The sequence below is a fragment of the Rhamphochromis sp. 'chilingali' genome (genome assembly GCF_963969265.1).
Source record: "Rhamphochromis sp. 'chilingali' genome assembly, chromosome: 4".
NCBI classification, from domain to species: domain Eukaryota; kingdom Metazoa; phylum Chordata; class Actinopteri; order Cichliformes; family Cichlidae; genus Rhamphochromis; species Rhamphochromis sp. 'chilingali'.
In genome coordinates, this window is record NC_137948.1 from 1,787,455 (window position 1) to 1,807,252 (window position 19,798).

Genomic DNA, 19,798 nt, shown 5'->3' on the forward strand with positions numbered 1-19,798 from the left:
TATACACTGGGACTGGCCCTCTCAGGTGTGCTGCATCAATAATTGGGTCAGCTCCACCTACCTGCAAGAAACAGGTAAAAGCAAAAGCAAAACACAAGGCCAGCCCACTGGCCGTCACACAAACCATCTGTCCTCTCTGTCCAAAATGTGAACGTTGGCATCCTCAAAAGAGTGACCTTTGACCTTTAGATGCAGATGGACTGCTGAGTCTTGTCCTGTGGAGGTGGCTCTTCTATGTTGTGCCATGCGCTTGTGAAGTGGCTGTTTGGTCTCTCCAATGTAGAGGTCTGAGCATTCCTCGCTGCACTGTACAGCATACACCACATTGTTAAGTTTGTGTTTTGGCGTTTTGTCTTTCGGGTGAACCAGTTTCTGTCTGAGCGTGTTGCTGGGTCTGAAATACACTGGGATGTCATGCTTGGAGAAAACTCTCCTGAGTTTCTCTGATACACCGGCTACATAGGGGATGACAATGTTGTTGCGTCTGTCCTTCTTATCCTCCCTCGCTGGTGTCTGGTCTTCTTTTCTGTGCCTCTTTGCTGACTTTAAGAACGCCCATTTAGGATAGCCGCACGTTTTGAGTGCTTCCTTTACATGTGTGTGTTCCTGCTTTTTCCCTTCAGGCTTAGAGGGAACATGTTGTGCCCGGTGGTGTAGGGTCCTGATTACTCCAAGTTTGTGTTCCAGAGGGTGATGGGAGTTGAACAGGAGGTACTGGTCCGTGTGTGTGGGCTTCCGGTAAACTTCGATGTTGAGGTTGCCGTTCTCTTCAATGTGCACGGCGCAGTCCAGGAAAGGCAAACAGTTGTCCTTTGTGTCTTCCCTGGTGAACTTGATGTTTTTATCCACAGCGTTAATGTGCGCAGTGAAGGATTCCACTTCTTGTGTCTTGATTTTGACCCAGGTGTCGTCCACATATCTGTACCAGTGGCTGGGTACTCTTCCTTTGAAAGAGCCAAGAGCCTTCCTTTCCACTTCCTCCATGTAAAGGTTGGCTACAATAGGTGACACGGAGGAGCCCATGGCACAGCCATGTTTTTGTCTGTAAAAGCCTTCGTTGTATTTGAAGTATGTAGTGGTGAGGCAGAGGTCTAACAGTGTGCAGATCTGATCGGGGTTGAAGTTGGTCCTGTCCTCCAAGGAGCTGTCTTCTTGTAGTCGTTTTCTGACAGTCTCCACGGCCTCCGTGGTGGGTATGCAAGTGAAGAGAGAGACTACATCAAACTGATCTTCAAGTAACTTAAAGAAGTCCAGACGCCTTTCTTTGCAAGCTCCTTTGACCACACCTGAGAGGTTAAAGGTCAACCTCCAGCCTTTTATGTTTGAAATGATGAAGAGTACTATACCAGAGTTTATCTACATGTGCTTTTGCTAAAAATAAATCCTCTTTATTATTAATCAAAGAAGAGTTTCTGTTGTACTGTTGCTAAGCTGCTTTAATAAAATATCCTGTGACGTCTAAGTTGGGGATTTTCCCTTTTTAACGCTTTGTGAAACAAAAAAGGTAAAAACCTGAGTATGAATCTACATGAGTATAAACGGCTCTTACAGGTTACTCCGGCCTTCTGAGGGTAACAGATCGCCAGGGCCTAATTTTCCAGGTCACCAATTCCAGTAGTTTTCAAAGAGCAGTGATGTAGAGGGAAGCTGCTGTTAGTGGGTGTGGCTGATGGATGCTGAGCCTGCAAAGGTACGAGTCGTGTGAGGTGTTCATCATCATCAGTGCTTCAAATTAAAAGCATTTCCTGTCACCTGGATCCACATCTGGACCGTAGAAAAAACCACTGAAGCCATGTTTGACCAGAATATGAATAAACATCCCACAAACTAGTGGATCAGAAGGTTTTCATTAGCTAATCTTCTAGTGATTTGAGCTACATTATGTTTTGAAGCTGATGAGAGAACAAATAAAAATAAAAGTCATATTAACACCAAAAACATGGGCAGGAGGAAGGATGGCTGAGCCAGATGTTCAGGCTGTCCTGAGTGAGCGCACAGCTGCAGTGGAAAGCAACTGACTTCAGACCAGCTGACCTGACTGCTGAGCTCCACCTGAGCTGCTCATGGTTTGGAAACCAGTTCAAATTTAAAGGAGACGAAAAAGCAAACATTCAGATTTAACTGCATGTTCTTCCTCAGTAACTGTAACTGATTACAGTTACATGTAACTGATTACCGTTACATATCATGTTTTAAGTGTTTGTTCATTAGAACGATGGTTTCAGAGCAACGACTCCTCTGTCTCCTACCTGCTGCCTTGACTCCTCTCTCCTCCTGTCTCTTCCTCGCCTCCTCTGTTTGCATCTTAAGAGGGAGGGTCTAAGATGAGGGGAGAGGAGGTGAGGAAAGGAAACTCACCTGTCACATGTGGCTTCTTCTGCTTCATAAAGCTGAAGTTTTTGCCATGACATCGAGAACAGAACACCCCAGCGTCGAACATCAACGTGCAGGAAATAAACGCTTAAACCACAGAAAGCAAACAAACACAAAGCATTTTTATTGGAACTCGTGTGTTTAAGTGTTCATATGAAAGGTCTGGATCCTGGTATTGCGTCAGTTTACAGAGCACAGCTCACAGGTACAGAAACATTTGCATATATAGTGTTACGAGTCTTAATACTTCAATGATAAACACGATGAAAAACACACTTCCTGCATCGTCCTGTTCATTCAGACCGAAAGTCCCAAAAACTCAGCTGATGGTTTTTTCTTTTCATCCAGCTGCTGCACAAAGAACTGAACCTTTATAACACAAGTAATAACACGTTACACTCAACACTGCAGGCATTCGCTGCATTTTATTAACCTTTGTGTTGTATTTCCACATAAACATGGTTCACGACCACAGGCTCTGCTGGCTTCACTGATCTGAGTCCAGCTCGCATCATTCACCAGTGCAGCTGTGTCTCACTCTTTCTACTTTCTCTGTCCTCCTGTCTGACAAACACTAACATTTCTAAAATACATTTCAGACATTCTTTGCAGAAAAAACTGTAAATTTTTCTTTTATGGATATTTACTGGACGTCTCCCCTCACGTCTAAGCTCATCTGCTTTCTAAGAAGTGTGATCAGTGGAAACATAATCGTGACTTTAAGAAGAAAGAAAGGAAATTTTAGTTCAACGAGTCTCTTTGTTCGTGTCACAGATTTGTGCTTCACAGTAAGCCGAGCTCTTTGCACAGATACGGATCGTTGGCATAAAAGACGGCGATCATTTTTGAACTTGCTTCAGCTCCTTTCTTTCGCACCATGTCGATCAGGTCTCGAGCTTTCTCGTCTCTCGGTTTGGCTCTGGCCGCTTCGCCCTCAGCATCAGTTAGCACGGTTTCGTGCTGCAGCTCGTCCAGCAGCTTGTTCAGAACCGGATTCGACACTTTATCGATGAAGTTTGTGCGAGCGAGTCGCAGCTTCTCTGCTGAGGCGCTGTTCCCCATCTGAAGAGGACTTCCACCTGGAGAGTCAGCCGAGGATGAAGCTGAAAAAATACGTTTAGAGTCAGAAACACAGTGAGCACATTTCAGTGCAACATTTCTACAAATCAGATCAGTGATTCTGAGCAGGACAGCAAACGTCCCAAAGCTGGTTTTCTTTAATGGACACAACGGTCGAGTGATTTCTGTCCTTTAAAAATACAGTTTTTACAGAGGAGACACTTTTCTTCAGGGATTGTTTACAGCAGCACATTTATCTGGTGATCTAATGAGACTTTGTAGGATTAGGATTCAACTTTATTGTCATTACACGTGTTTGAATACAGGGTAAGAAATACAGTTTGCATCTAATCAGAAGTGCAATAGGAGCAGATTACATACAGATTAGCGTTGGATAAAAGGTGGGAACAGTTATGCACAGATTATGTACAAATAGTAAGTAAATATACAGATGTTTATATTGCTATACAGACCAAATGTACAGATGTGCTACATCGATACAGATGCATGATGTGTGGTAAACAGCGCTATGAATATATCTACAGCCGAGGAAGCGTAGCTCTCTGAACAGTGGACGCACTATAACAGAGACTATGTCAGTGTCCTAAACTACAGCAGTAACCAATGTGAGCATGTGGTGAACGTTGAGAATGAATGACAGTCATGATCATGGTCACTGGGAGGGATGGGGGGAGGAGGAGTGTAGGAGTTAGGTGAGTGTGGATGGAAATGTTCAGCGGGGGGGTGAGTTCAGTTCGGTGACAGCTGTGGGGAGGAGCTGTTCCTAAACCTGCTGGTTTTAGTCTGAAGGCTCCTGTAGCGCCTTCTGGAGGGAAGGAGCTGGAAGAGTTTATTGGCAGGAGGAGAGGAGTCCCTGAGAATTGATGCGTAGACATCTCTTCTTGTGGACATCCTCAACGGCAGGAAGTGGAGTCCCTGTGATGCGTTGGGCGGTTTTCACTGCAGTGCCTAGCGTTCGGTAACAGTTCCCAGACTGGGACACAGTTGGTCAGGATGCTCTCCATCGCACACCAGTAAAAGTTACCCAGTATGTCATAAGACAGGTGGTTCTTCGTCAGTGTCCTCAAGAAAAAGAGGCACTGATGGGCCTTCTTGACCAGGCTGGAGGTGTCAGTTGACCAGGTCAGATTCTCAGAGATGTGGGTCCCCAAGAACTTGAAGCCGGAGACTCGTTCAACAGCTGTGCCATTTATGTAGATGGGGACATGGGTGTCTGTCCTCTCCCACCTGAAGTCGTTCAGGCATGCTGGTGATGAGCGTTTCAGCACTGGCACGATGAAGGTGGTCTTGAAACGCTGGTACTACTGCCTGGGCAAGCAACGTGCTAGAGATGTCATCAGAGGGCAGGGTTCTGGCAGACTTTTCCTTGTCGTCCTTGTCAAAATGAGCGTAGAAGCTCATTGAAGGAGGAAACATTCATGGTGTGAATGCCCAGCCACAGGCATCGTGGGTCCTAGTTGACAAAGTGTTCCTCCAGCTTGTAGCTGTGCTCGGCCTTCTTGGTGCCCCTCTTCAGGTCTGCCCTGGACGTACTGCAGGCCTGAGCGTCACCTGATCTGAAGGCATTGTTACGTGCCTTTAGTAGAAGCAGGATTTCCTTTGGCTGCACCTGAATGTTGTGTGTATGTACCAGGCTGTTTCCTTCCTGTGGGATAATCCTGGCTTTGTGTGACACACTGGTTTATAGTATTAATGAGATGGGGTGTTTCAACTCCAAGTAATCTTTTTTTTAAAAATCCCAGGAAGTTGATTCTGTTCATCTGGACGAAGACTTTTTTCGTCATCATCAAAGTAATTTGTTCAGCCTCGAGGCTTTTATTGCATTTAGCTGTGCAGCACTTTGGTTAATGTGTGCTGCTGTTAGATGTGCTTCGAACTAAACTGACTGTGGATGAAATTCAGAGCGCAGACTGAATCAGGCAGACGCACAGCGGTGTAAACTTAATAAACTTATTATTATTTTACATTTATTTAACAGTGAAACGAGGACGGAGATTTGAGAGAATTAAGTTCGTTTCTCTTTTATGTGCAGGTTGGATCTCTGTCAGGTTTCAGTTTGTGCTGAGTTAAGGCTCACCGGGCAGATGAAGGTCGTGCTCCCACACTCGTGTCTCCTCGGGATCTTGCACCATCAGCATCACTTCCTCTGCGTTCGTTGTCAGGATGATCTCAAAGGTCGGGTGGTAATTTGGTCCGTAATTTTCAAAAAACTCTGCACGCTGAAGCGAAATGGAAACGCACAATTTAAAACAGCTTTGTGGACAAAGTGTCTGCTGACACTCAGCGACTGATACTCACTGCAGGCTGTATTTTAAAGTGGTGCGGGGCGCTGCTCAGACTGTACTTTTGACCTTTGTGGAAATAACAGAAGGACGGCGCTTCGATGTACTCTGAAGCAGCGTGCTGCGCTTTCACCTTCAGAGACATCACAACATTTTCTTAGTGCATGAGTAGTTTCAGAGCTTCAAAGCAAACAGATACAATCAGAGGATTTATTCATGCAGAAGCCATTTAATGATTTCATGATAAAGTCATACGTCGTGCAGAGGGACGTTTCCTGGGAGCAGCATCACACTGAGGATGGGGCGTGGCCTGTTTCTCAGGAAGAGCAGGACTTGGCCACGAACGGGTTTCGTCATGTAATTGAAAAACCGCTCAACGAGATCCCAGACGAGGCCAAAGGCGGAGAGGTGAGGGACGTCCACGACCACGTGAGTCTCAGTGATCTCCAGAGGCTGTATGATGCTCATACCATCATCCGTGATGTGGACCACAGAGATGCTGTCAGAGACCAGTGCTGGGAAAACACACAGCTTCGTTCACTGCAACAGCCTCCAGAAACTTTCCATGGAAAGCAAATCAGAGCATTTTCTGCAGGTTTAATTCTCCTTCAGGTGTTTCAGTGGCGTCCTTACCCGGCTCAGGTTCACAGTGTGGGAGGTGCAGCTGACGTATAGAGTCCCGAGGACACTCGATGCCGAACAGCGGGCCTCCGGCCACTTTGTGCGCTGGTTGGAGGACCAGAGGATCCCAGATCAGAGTCTTGTAGGTGACCTCACTCTCACGAGTCACATCAAAGACCAGACCAGTCAAAGAACACTGGAACAACCCTGGACCGGGAAACAGGAACCTGAACGACACAGAACGGTTCAACATGGAGCTCATTTATGTAGCTGTTAAATTCAGTCTAATTTAATTTATATGGTGCAAGACTGTCATCACAATAGAATTCATACTGCAAAGTAAAACCCAAGGCTTTATGTTATTATACTAGTGAGAGAATCCTAAAAGAGGAAGAAGCATCTATGGCCTTCTTCAACGTTTCCATCAGATGACAGTTAGATGATCACATCAGTCTCTTTTAATTAAAACTTTACTTACTCGTGTGTAGGAGTTGATGGTCAGCCACTGCCTCTATTGACCATGACTTTGGTATTTTAACCAGTTAAGGTATAACCAACCAAGGCCATGTTAAAGTTAACAAATGTGTGTGTTGGGAAGTTGCAAAAATATAACACATAAAACAAAGACTCAAACTGACATTCAACCTTGTAAACAGCAGTATATTAATTGGCTCCCAATACTCCATCAATTGGTGGCCACCATCTACTGTCAGACACAATCTGACATTCAGACTCAACCAATCAAACATTTGTTAAAAGCATTTTTAATTTTCCCCACATTCTTCTTTGCATATGTAAAGCACTCTGAGCACGTCTGTGTTTGCAGAGGACATAATCTCACAGTGGGCACATCGAGGCTTGCGTGTCGTACCTGTATGAAACGCCTGCGCTTTCTTTTCTCATCTCAGGTGTGAAGCTTGATCGAGCCTAAAAATCCAGAGAGGGCAAATTAAATATTTTTTGTAGTTACACAAACTTGTGACACCATGAGAGCACCGAGAATACTCACAGTTTCCATTTGCAGCTTCACCACCCTGCACAGGGTCAAAGTTCCACTATGAACACTGAATGCTGGGTAGAGAGGCTCGGTGAACGTGGTGTGGAAGGTATGAATGAGAGTTTTTTTGTCACCAGAAACTGAATAAAAGGACAGAGTGCCAGCTGGCCAGTCCAGAAACAGTCCCAGTCTCCTGCGTCTGGTCAGGAATGCTTGGATGTCGATGTGTGGGACCGGTATAAAAGTTTCCCTCAACCCGTGTCGGAAGGAGTAACCGTTTGAACAGGTGATGGTGAAACACCAGCTTCTGTCACTACGGTCAATTTCTGTGTCCCAGTGTCCCTTCCTCGGCAGGCTCTTATATGCAACACCAATATTCACCAACGCTTCCCAGTCCACCTCCCAGTAGCAGCGCCCAGTCAGAGCCTCTCGACACAGCACCTGACTGGTTTGGTCAAATCTCTCTGGATGATCAGGATACGACTGCTTTTCCTCAGTGCTGCTTACTTTCCTGTCACATTCAGACAGGACGAGGTTTTCATTCACAGTGTTGGGGTCGAATGTGAGATCACAGGCATCTGTGAAAGAGATGCAGTGAGTTAAGCTTCAGCTCAGTCGATCTTACAGAGAAACTCAGTGACACTTACACTTGTTCAGAAGCTGTGGGTCGACCCAGTGCTCTTCATTGTGGTCCACACTGAGGCAGAAGAGGTCAGGCTGTTATTATTAGTAAATAAACATGAAATAATCTAATATGATAAACATGTTTTGTCAAGGCACCGTGACAGGAAATTATTGCCTTGAGTTGATAAAATTAGTTCACAGATGGAGAGAAAACAACCTTATCAGAGATGATGCGTAAAAAAAATGGTCAGAGGACAAGTAACGAGCACCTGATATGAAACAACAAAGGTGAAGCAGCACTCAGAGACATGCTCCACCCTGTGGCTTTGGTCTGTGTGGAGAAAGATTCACTTCAATTCAAATGTATTTATATAGTGTCAAATCAAAATGTACTCATCGCTCAAAACAGTGAATCTGGCTTTAGTTAATTTTGCAACATTAACTGATAAAGTAATTTACCAATGATGTGCTGAGTTAACCAGAGACTTAGCCCCATCAGTTTAATTAACTAGCTGACCTTGATAGCTGTAGAAAGTAGTTTGGGACCTTAAATAGGCTGCAGTTATGTGAGTGAAGTTGCCCCCTCCCCTTCAAATCCAACAAAAGTGGTGTCAAACGTTTGTGATATATTAATAAGAAAACAGCGATGTTATGTTGTCAGAGGGGTAGTTTTAAATATGGGTCCTGAGTTATTTAAGTGACAGGAGGCAGTTTGTGAAATTAAATGGTTGTTGCTCCTTATTTATGGAGGCTGCATGTGGTGTACCACAAAATGACAAGATTGTGAATGATTAAATTATTCCAAGAGCTCAACTTACTTCATCTAAACATGTTTCAATCGTGCTTCATCAACACAAAATGCAAAAGTTTATTGAATATGAATAAGTTGTGTTGATTTACATTTCTGCCAAAACAATTGTGTGCAAGCAAAGTCCACTATTGAATTAAGTAAATCCAACATGCTCTTTTTCACTGTATGCCCACTGTGACGGCCAGTGGCAATGGTAAGATGTTCAGATCTCCAAAGGTTGATTCTGTTCATCTGGACGTTTCAGTGGGAGAAACGTTTCGTCATCATCAGGTCACTTCTTCAGTCTCAGCTGACTGCAGGTTTCAATGGTATAAACAGGACATTTGCATAATGAAACCAGCCCACTGAAGGAACAATGGGCTGGGAGCTCAGTTCCTTCATCATAATTATGCAAATTCTCATACGCATACGGGATCACTATAGGTTTTCTCTTAGGCAGCGGTGTTGTTGATCAATGGTCATGCCTAAGACCAATCCAAAGTCCTGATCTATGTCCAACAGCATTTGAAATAGATTCCTCAGGAAAGCTACTCTGCACAGGGACTCCTTCAGAGAACTTGTCTGGAGTAACACAGACCTTGGGAAATGCTCTACAGAAACTCTGGAGTACAGTTTTCCCAATCCAAAACAGTTTTCACTTAGTGAATTCCCATTCATTATGCTAGTCCAAAGAGAGAAATTCATGCTGAAAGCAGTCACTGCATTTCAGGAGGGCCCAACACCAGAAACACTTGGGCATTATATGGCATTCTGTAAAAGGACCCCGTGCATATGATGACCTGAGAAAGGATGTAACCATAGCATCTGAAAACCAGCGCATGTCCTCACACTGTGCTCTGCACAAAGGAATGATGGCAACAATTCATGAAAGAAAGTCCTTTTTTATTTTGTGAATTAGATGATGGAAATGGCTATTATTTCTCAGTTATTGAATTAGACTTGAGATGCTCAGACAGTTCCAAGTATTTACCTTTTCTAACAGGAAACACGCCCACATTCTTCTGATAGTTTGTATTTTGTTACCAGCAAACAAAGTTTTTTCTCCGACAGCATGCACAGTTTGTTCTAACTGCTATATTATAACCTAGTTTAAAAATATCTAATACTATTTTATGTTTCACAAATTTTTCACAGTACAGAAAAGGGCAGGGTGACCTCGGATGACCTCTAGAAACATTTATTCATATCTTTAAAATGTTTGCAGCACAAACGTTTGACATCAACTTTGTTTGATTTTGGTAATGTGGGGGGACTGGTTGACCTCTTGACTTTTACATTTTCATTAATATCTTTAAACAAAGGTTTGATACCACTTTTGTTGGATTTTAAGAAGGTCGACATTTGAGTGGTGTTAGAGCAACATCGTAGGCATTTTTGACAAAAAGTCATCTTGACTCTGTAGAAATGAGTCCTGTTAAAGGCAATGGCACCATTACAGACAACCAAGAAAGCCGAGAGTGTCTTTACATTTACACTACAAAACCAATTCAGACACTGCCAATTTAATTCCATTCAGTTTTATTAACGCAACGCCAAATCACAACGCTTTATATTGTAAGCTAGGCCCAATTTAAATTTACAAGCCAAAAAGGCTAAAATGACCAAAGAAAAAGTGGAAAACAGTTAAACATGAGAGGTTTTTGGACAAAGTTTGTGTTCTCTATTCTTTAAGCACCGGTTTGAGCACCTGCACCGTTTCAAAAGTACCGGTTACTACAATTTAATACATAGAGTTCCTATTTAGTTCATGTTGAGAAGGTTTAAGCAGTTCTAGCTCTGTAGTTCATTATTTTGTTTTTGATGGTCAAGATTAAAATCCTGTGTAGAAAAGGTATAAAATCAGTTAGTGTGGAATCTACACAGTGTACCGACTTGAGCGTTTCCAGTCTACATTCTGGGTCTTCCAGTCGCTCCAACAGCAGTTTCACTCCTGACACGCCTGGATGGTTGTAGCTCAGGTCCAGCTCTCTCAGGTGGGAGGGGTTGGACTTCAGAGCTGAGGCCAGAGAGACACAACCTTCCTCTGTGATCCCACAACATGACAGCCTGGAGAGAAAGCATTACTGAAGCTAAAGCAACTTTTAACTTGGTTTGCACATGCAAAATACAGTAATGATAAAAATAAAGTACACCCTCTTTCATACTGTATCTATGGTTTAAACATCGATATATAATAAAAAAAATTATCTGATTCTTACAATTTGGTAAAAATGCAACTTATCATACTATTTAACAGTAACAACACCAAAATACAGACGAACTGTGTGAAAAGCACAGCCTTACTGCTTTAAGGAATTAAGAGGGTCAGCCAGGTGCTGCTAATCAACTTAATTAACTGATCATCACTAAGTGTAAACATCTCTATAAGAGCAGAGGTTTGGTCAGTTTGCTGGTCTGGAACATCCAGGTGTGTGTTCATGCAATGCCAAGAAGGAAAGACATCAGCAATGAGCTTAGAGAAGAATTTTTTGCTGCTCATCAGTCTGGGAAGTGTTAAAGGGAAAATTAAGAAAGTGAAAAAGATTATTGCTTTTAACAAATGTGCGGAGGGCTTTCGCTTTGGTGGCCTCAGAATCTCATCTCTGATTTTTGCGGATGATGTGGTTCTGTTGGCTTCATCGGGTGAGGGCCTCCAGCTCGCACTGGAACGGTTCGCAGCCGAGTGTGAAGCAGCGGGAATGAGGATCAGCACCTCCAAATCTGAGGCCATGGTTCTCAGCCGGAAAAGGGTGGAGTGCCCACTCCGGGTCGGGGATGAGTTCCTGCCCCAAGTGGAGGAGTTCAAGTATCTCGGGGTCTTGTTCGCGAGTGATGGGAGAAGGGAGCCGGAGATCGACAGACGGATTGGGGCTGCAGCTGCAGTAATGCGGACGCTGCACCGGTCCGTCGTGGTGAAGAGGGAGCTGAGTGTAAAAGCGAAGCTCTCAATTTACCGGTCGATCTACGTCCCTACCCTCACCTATGGCCACGAGCTGTGGGTAGTGACCGAAAGAACGAGATCGCGGATACAAGCGGCAGAAATTAGCTTCCTCCGAAGGGTGGCTGGCCTCTCCCTTAGAGATAGGGTGAGAAGTTCGGCCATCCGGGAGGGGCTCAGAGTAGAGCAGCTGCTGCTCCACATCGAAAGGAGCCAGCTGAGGTGGTTCGGGCATCTGACAAGGATGCCCCCTGGGCGCCTCCTGGGTGAGGTGTTCCAGGCATGTCCCACCGGGAGGAGGCCCCGGGGCAGACCCAGGACACGCTGGAGAGATTATATCTCTCGGCTGGCCTGGGAACGCCTTGGTGTTCCCCCGGATAAGCTGGAGGAGGTGGCTGGGGAGAGGGAGGTCTGGGCCTCTTTGCTTAGGCTGCTGCCCCCGCGACCCGGCCTCGGATAAAGCGGATGAAGATGGATGGATGGATGGATGGAAAAAGATTATTCAAAACTGGAAAACTTTCAGGATCTAAATGCGAACTAAATGCTGATTTAATTGGTGGTTTTAATGCTGTGGCATGACCTTCAGAGAGCAATGCATGAACAAGTTGCAGCAAACCCCAATGACCTGGAGCAATATTGTAACAAAGTAGTGGGTGACAATCTCCTCACAGTGATGTGAGAGGCTGATAAAAGCCACAGAAAAATACTTGAAGTTATTATGCTGAAAGAGGTAGCTATTGAATCAAAGAGTTTACTCTGCGTTTCACCTACTGTTTCTGCATTTTGGCTCAGTGCTCATTAAATAAAAAAATGACACAGTGTAACCTGTTATGTGTTGTTCATCTGAGCTTCTATTTACAGGACATGAAACCTAGTAGGAACCTGATGATTTTTATTTATTTATTTATTTATTTTTTTCATATAAAACTTTTGCGAGATCTCGCAAAACAAAACTCGGGATCTCGCAAAAGTTTTAGCCGCATTCTTCGGACGCCGGCTCGAAGCCGACCGGGAGGTCGACGCACAATGTGCCGGGAAAGCGGTGTTCCTCGCGGCTGTAGTAGGTCTCGACCTCCCGTTAGCTTTGAGCTAACGGGAGGTCGAAGGCTGAAGAATGTCGCAAAAGTTTTGCGAGATCTCGCAAAAGTCAGTCTTAATTTTTTTTTCTCCCATGTCCCCTGCGGGGCTCCGTAGAATTGAAACAGGGTATGCTTTCTTTTAACTGTGACTATGTGAACTACATTATGAGACCAGAGGGTGTATCAGTACCTCAGTGTTTCCAGCCTACATCTTGAACTCCCAAGTCCAGCAGAGAGCAGTTGCACACCTGAATCCTGTAAGTCATTGCAACTGAGGTCAAGCTGCCTCATCTGGGAGTCGGAGCTGAGAACTGAAGCAAACACCTGACAGCACTTATTTTTCAGGTAACAACCAGGCATGCTGCAGAGAGAACAAAATCATCTGAACATCATATATGCAAGAGAGCAAAATGTGCAGATGGTCCCATCACTAATTGCCTTTACCTGAACTGCTCCAGTTTGCAGACTGGACCGATCAAAGCAGAAGGAATCATAGTCAACAGAGTTAATTCATCAGTGAAATCTTCATAGTTTTCATTCATCTTCAACCCTCTTGTATCATATCCACTGTAATCGTTTGGATGACGGTACAGGCAGTTAGTCAAGTCCAGGACCTTCAGAGGTGATTGTTTTGATTGAAGGATTGAGGTCAGAATGTGACAATTCCTAAAGTCTAGCGAAAACCCAGATAACCTGTGCAAAACATATATTAGTTATAAACCTTAAATGCTAATATATGCCAGTAATTCAGTAGCTGGAAAAACTATAGCTAGGACAGTTAAATTTATTTAAATTATTTAACTAAAAGAAGTATAACTTGCAGAAACAGTTTTTTAAACTAACCTCAGTGTCTCCAGCTTACAGTCCGGACTTTCCACTACAGCCAAAAGATCATAAGGAATATCATCACTGAAGTTGGAAAAGCACACCAGATGTAACTCTTTTAAGAAAGAGTCTGCTGACTCAAGAATGGAGAGTACCACACTTAATCGATCACTGCTTATATGCTCACTCTTGAGTCTGTAGAATCAGAAGAAAAGTGGAAACAGCACATCAGTGAGTTTTGGTATTTTTGTGGGTAATGAGAAACTAAACAGCAGAGGACACTGCGGTTGTTATAATTATGGTATGTTAGTTCATAACATGTATGTAGCAACCAGTACCACTGTTTTAGTTTAAAGGACGCAAGTATCTCATCAGGACTTATTTATATGGTCCCATAGTTGACAGTGCATGTCAGAGCACACACTAAACCATGAAGCTCAAGAAATTGTCTGCAGACTTCTGAGACAGGAGTTTATCAAGCCCAAGATTTAGGGAAGGGTAAAGAAAAATATCTGCACCATTGAATGACCCCATAAGCACGTGACATCTGCTTATGGGGACATCTGTGAATGGAAAACATCTGAAACCACTAGGTTGGCTGCCCAGCCAATCTGAGCGATTGGAGTAGAAGGGTCTTAATCAGGGAGGTGACCAAGAACCCGATGGTCACTCTAACAGAGCTCCGGCATTGCTCTATGGAGAGAGAAGAAACTACCAGAAGGACAACCATTTCTGCAGTACACCACCAAGGCGTTTACAGTAGAGACCGAAGGAAAACCCATGGTGACCACTGTAAAGTCTCTTTATGCTGGCTTTAATCTTTGCTTTGTGCTTTCTTCACACTTGAACCCGATTGAACATTTCTCAAAAGATCTGAAAATGGCTATGGAGCGATGTTCCCTGATGGAGCTTAAAATGTTCTGCAAAGAAGAATTGGAGAAACTGCCCAAAAATAGGTTTGCCAAGCCTGAAGCACCATACTCAAGAAGTTGCCAAAAGCTGTGAATACTTATGTACATCTTATACTTTTAATTTGGATTTTTAATAAACTTGCAGAACCTCAAGCAATCTTTGCTCACTTTTATGCCATTATGGGATATTATGTGTACCATTTTGAGATGTAAAATAAATTTAGACCATTTTGGAATAAGGCTGTAATGTGATAAAAATCCATCCATCCACCCATCTTCTTCTGCTTGTCCAGGGCTGGGGTGTGGGTGCAGCAGCCTAAACACAAAACCGAGACCACCCTCTAACCAACCACCTCCTCCAGCTTATACGGGGAACTCTCCTGTACTCTCCTTTCCAGCACCCTGGCATAGACTTTCTTGGGGAGGCTGAGGAGTGTGATCCACCTATAGTTGGAACACACCCTCTGGTCCCCTTTCTTAAAGATGGGAACCAGCACTCTGGTCTGCCACACCAGAGGTAGCACCCCTGATTTCCACGCAACATTGTAGATGCATGTCAACAAAGACAGTTTACCAACCTCCAGAGGCTTCAGGAACTGAGGGTGAACCTCATCAACTCAAGGGGCCCTGCCACTGAGTTTGACAGAATCTCTTCGGCACACCACACTCTAGAGCGTCCTGATGCCACATGCACTTATGGACACTCTTATGTTCGAACGTGGTTTTCGTTATGGCCAAACTGTGGTTTGCACAGAAGTCCAATAACAAAGCTTACTCAGGTTCAGATCTGGGAGGCTGTTCTTCCCAATCAAGCCCCTCCAGGTCTCGCTGTCATTGCCTACGTGAGCATTGAAGTCTCCAAGTAAGACAACAGAGTCCCCAGGTGGAGTACCCCACTCAGGGGACTCCAAGAAGGCTGGGTACTCTGAATCGCCACTCGGCACATAAGCGCAGACGACGGTCAGGACCCATTCACTGACCTGGAGGTGCAGGGAACAAGCCCTCTCGTCCACTGGGAGAAACCCCAACATACACGCAGCAAGCCAAGGGGATACCAAGATACCCACCCCAGCTCACCACCTCTCACCAGGGCCAACTCCAGACTGAGACAGAGTCCAGCCTCACTCCAGGAGACTGGCTCCAGGATTGAAAATCTGGAACAAATTAGGTGCAGTGAATAATTTCGATATGCACTGTATATGTCATTTCCACTATATTAAAATGGCAGACTTTAAATGAGATTATGTTTTTATTCCTTACCTTTACAAGTATTCACCATCTATCCTCCATCTAAGGGGCGATCATGGCTCAAGAGTTGGCAGTTTGCCTTGTAATCAGAAGGTTGCCGGTTCGAGCCCCGGCTCCAACAGTCTCGGTCGTTGTGTCCTTGGGCAAGACACTTCACCCGTTGCCTACTGGTGGTGGTCAGAGGGCCCGGTGGCGTGAGTGATCGGCAGCCTCGCCTCTGTCAGTGCGCCCCAGGGTGGCTGTGGTTACAATGTAGCTGCCATCACCAGTGTGTGAATGTGTGTGTGAATGGGTGGATGACTGGATATGTAAAGCGCTTTGGGGTCCTTAGGGACTAATAAAGCGCTATATAAATACATGCCATTTACTATTTACCATCCATATCCTAAGCAATGTTAGTAAAGCCTCAAAAACAGCCTCAGCAAATTACTGAATTGAAACTCTTGTTTCAATCTCAAACTACTTACACAGCCTTCTTGCAGTTCTTCATTTGCTGGATAAGTTTCTCAGTCCCAATAAATGGTGTATAAGACTTTGTCAGATCAAGTTCCTCGAGCACTTCCCCTGATATCTGCATCATGGTCGACAGTACTGCACAGTCGATGGTCGAGAGTATCGCTCCTGAATCCAGATACATTCTGATGTCATCCTGAAATCTCTCTTCCTTCAGCTCAAACTTGCAGAGGAAAAGGTTCATGTACTTCTCTCGTGGGATGTCTTTGACATGGAAATTCTTCAGGTATCCCTTCATCTCTTCGGTGGTGTCCGAGCTGCTCTTTACCTGTGGCAGTAAACCCTGCAGCACTGTTTGATTGGACTCCAGAGAAAATCCAAGGAAGAAACACAGAAACAGATCTAACTGACCTTTCTCACTTTGCAAGGCTTTATCCACAACCTTTTTCTGCAAATCCAGAAAGCTCAGATCTGTTGGGTCGACATCCAGGAAAGACTTCAAAGTACTGAAGTTGTCCGTCAGGATGCAGTGGTGCATGTAGAGAGCTGCAAGAAACTCCTGAAAGCTTAAATGCACAAAGCTGAACATCTTCTTCTTGTACAGGCCTCGTTCTTCCTTAAGAATCTCTGAGCAAAATCCACAAAACACTGATGCTTCACCAACATCGATGCCACTTTCTGTGAGGTCCTCTTCATAGAATATGATGTTTCCTTTCTGCAGCTGTTCAAATGCCAACTTGGACAAGTTTAAAAGCATGGCAGAGTTCTGGGCTTGAGACTTCTTCTGTTTGGACCTCTTCTTGGAGCTTTTCCCTGCATATTTCTGTCTCGTTCTTTGTGTTTGAATTAGTAAGTAATAAATGTACAGCTCTGTCATCGTTGTGATGCCGCGGCTCCTCTCATCACTCCATCCTTTCCTAAACACCTCAGCGATGATCCAGCAAAACACTGGGATATGGCCCATGAAATAGAAGCTGATCATTCCTCTAAGACGAGACAGGATTTCTTCTGCCTGATTAGCAGTGCTGAATCTCTTCCTAAAGTATGACTCTTTTTGTTGCTCAGTGAAACCTTGGACTTCTGTCATCTGGTCAATGTATTTAGAAGGTATCTGACTGGCAGCTGCAGGTCTGGATGTTACCCAGAGCAGAGCGCGAGGCAGCAGGTTGCCTTGGATGAGGTTGGTCAGCAGCACATTGACTGTTGATCTTTGATCTATTTCACTTATTCTCACAGCTCCATCAAAGTCCAGTGGAAATCTGCTTTCATCCAAACCATCAAAGATGAACAGCACTTGCTTGTGAACAAGCTGCTGTGTAGCTTCTAGGGGTTTTATTTCAGGGTAGAAGTGAAGGAGAAGCTGCAGCAGACTGTAGTCGGCATCTCTGAGCATGTTCAGCTCTCTAAAGGGGAGCACAAAGATGAAATCAATGTGCTGGTTAGATTTTCCTTCTGCCCAGCTTAGAGCAAAGTTTTGGACAGCAAATGTCTTTCCAATGCCAGCGATGCCTTTCGTCATCACTCTTTGGATTGTCTTTTCTTTTGCTGGTTGTTGCTGAACATGAATTCTTCCCGGTTTAAAGATATTTAAGAACTCGATCTGTTGATAAAACACCTGTGAAATTGATGACTGCTGATCTGGGACATTAAAGTGATCTAGAATCTCATGTGATATGGAACCAGAATCCTGAGCCTGCTGAGTGACGTAGAGTTTTGTGTAGATGCTGTCAAGTCGAGACCGACTATCTGATGTGCCCTCATTTATCCAGGTAAACTTTTCCTGGAGATGGTCTTTAAGCTTTTGTTTAACACTCTCCACGACTTTATCCTGCTCCATGTTTGCAGCTCTGTCTCCTCCACACTGAACCTAGTTCTCCTGTCACTTGTTCTCCTTATAGGTGGAATCCTTCTGAAGGGATTAAAAACCTGAAAGCAAGAAAATAAATAAAATGTCCCTTTTCTTGTAGTATGACAGTGCAGTGATATTCATAAGCATTTGCTTTTGTTAATCTTTTTGTCTAAATTGATTTTCCATTTTTACATCCACACTCAACACTTTCGCACTACAAGTGAAGAAAATGATTTCAGACTAGGGCTGGGCGATATATCAAGTTTCTTAAAAATATCGATAAATTTTTATACGAGATATGAGATGTGACAATATCTTTTAGGCAAGGCAAGGCAAATTTATTTGTATAGCACAATTCAACAACAAGGTGATTCAAAGTGCTTTACAGAGACATTAGAAACAAAAACAAATAAAAAGCATGATTTAAAATTGATTAAAACAAGCAAACAAACAAACTAACTAAACAAACACATTCATTCACACCTGTTCGCGCGATCTGAACCCTTATCGTAAGGGGAGCTACCAGTCCTTCTGTGGACGAGCTACTTTCTATTTTAAATTCCCTGAATTTAAAATACCCTTTAGACCCAGTCTAGACCCAGTTGGGGAGTTACCCAGAGCTCTAAACCCACACCTGTTCGCGCATCTGAACCCTTATCGTAAGGGGAGCTACCAGTCCTTCTGTGGACGAGCTACTTTCTATTTTAAATTCCCTGAATTTAAAATACTCTCTAGACCCAGTCTAGACCCAGCTGGGGAGCTACCCAGAGCTCTAAACCCACTTAACAAACAAACAAACAAACAAACAAACAAAACAGTATATAAAATCAAAACAGATAAAATCAGAACAGTAGATAAAATCAGTGGTTAATATAAGTTTTGAAATTTAAGCTTAAAAGTGTGGATTTGGTGCTTTATTCAAATGCAGCTGAGAACAGGTGAGTCTTCAACCTGGATTTAAATAAACTGAGTGTTTCAGCTGATCTGAGGCTTTCTGGGAGTTTGTTCCAGATATTAGGAGCATAAAAGCTGAATGCGGCTTCTCCGTGTCTGGTTCTGACTCTGGGAACTGATAAAAGACCGGATCCAGATGACCTGAGGGATCTGGAAGGTTCATACTGGGTCAGGAGGTCACTGATGTATTTTGGTCCTAAACCATTCAGAGCTTTATAGACCAGCATCAGAACTTTAAAGTCTATCCTCTGACGGACAGGCAGCCAGTGTAAAGACCTCAGAGCTGGACTGATGTGGTCCACTTTTTTTGGTCTTAGTGAGGACTCGAGCAGCAGAGTTCTGAATGAGCTGTAGTTGTCTGACTGATTTTTTAGGTAGACCTGTAAAGATGCTGTTACAGTAATCAAGCCTACTAAAGATGAATGCATGGACTAGTTTTTCCAGGTCCTGTTGAGACATCAGATCTTTTATCCTTGAAATATTCTTGAGGTGATAGTAAGCTGATTTTGTTATTTTCTTAATGTGTTTTTCTAAGTTTAGGTCTGCATCCATCACTACACCCAAATTTCTCGCCTGGTTTGTGGTTTTTAGATGTATAGATTGAAGTTCTCTGGTGACCTGTAATCGTTTTTCTTTGGCGCCAAAGACTATTACTTCAGTTTTGTTTTTGTTTAGCTGGAGAAAATTGTGGCACAACCAGTCATTGATTTCCTCAATGCATTTACCAAGAGCCTGTACAGGGCCTCGGTCTCCTGGTGACATTGTGATATATAT

General features: G+C 43.9%; 1 protein-coding gene across 2 annotated transcripts; it reads right to left on the reverse strand.

Annotated features, from left to right (window-relative positions):
- Nucleotides 1-2,484: 2,484 nt before the first annotated feature.
- LOC308396147 (NACHT, LRR and PYD domains-containing protein 12-like) lies at nt 2,485-18,143 on the reverse strand. Of its 2 annotated transcripts, none has more exons than XM_080881250.1 (13): nt 16,236-18,143; nt 13,628-13,804; nt 13,229-13,477; nt 12,975-13,145; nt 10,661-10,834; nt 8,001-8,050; nt 7,366-7,931; nt 7,228-7,283; nt 6,369-6,583; nt 5,991-6,250; nt 5,752-5,868; nt 5,531-5,672; nt 2,485-3,476 (listed from the first exon to the last, which is right to left on the reverse strand). In XM_080881250.1, exons 1-13 carry the CDS (start codon nt 18,056-18,058, stop codon nt 3,157-3,159), a joined length of 4,320 nt encoding a protein of 1,439 aa, XP_080737376.1. In that variant the 5' UTR covers nt 18,059-18,143; the 3' UTR covers nt 2,485-3,156. The 2 variants fall into 2 exon arrangements, with proteins under 2 accessions (XP_080737376.1, XP_080737375.1); XM_080881249.1 differs by having other exon boundaries at nt 8,001-8,070; nt 10,657-10,834.
- Nucleotides 18,144-19,798: the final 1,655 nt, after the last annotated feature.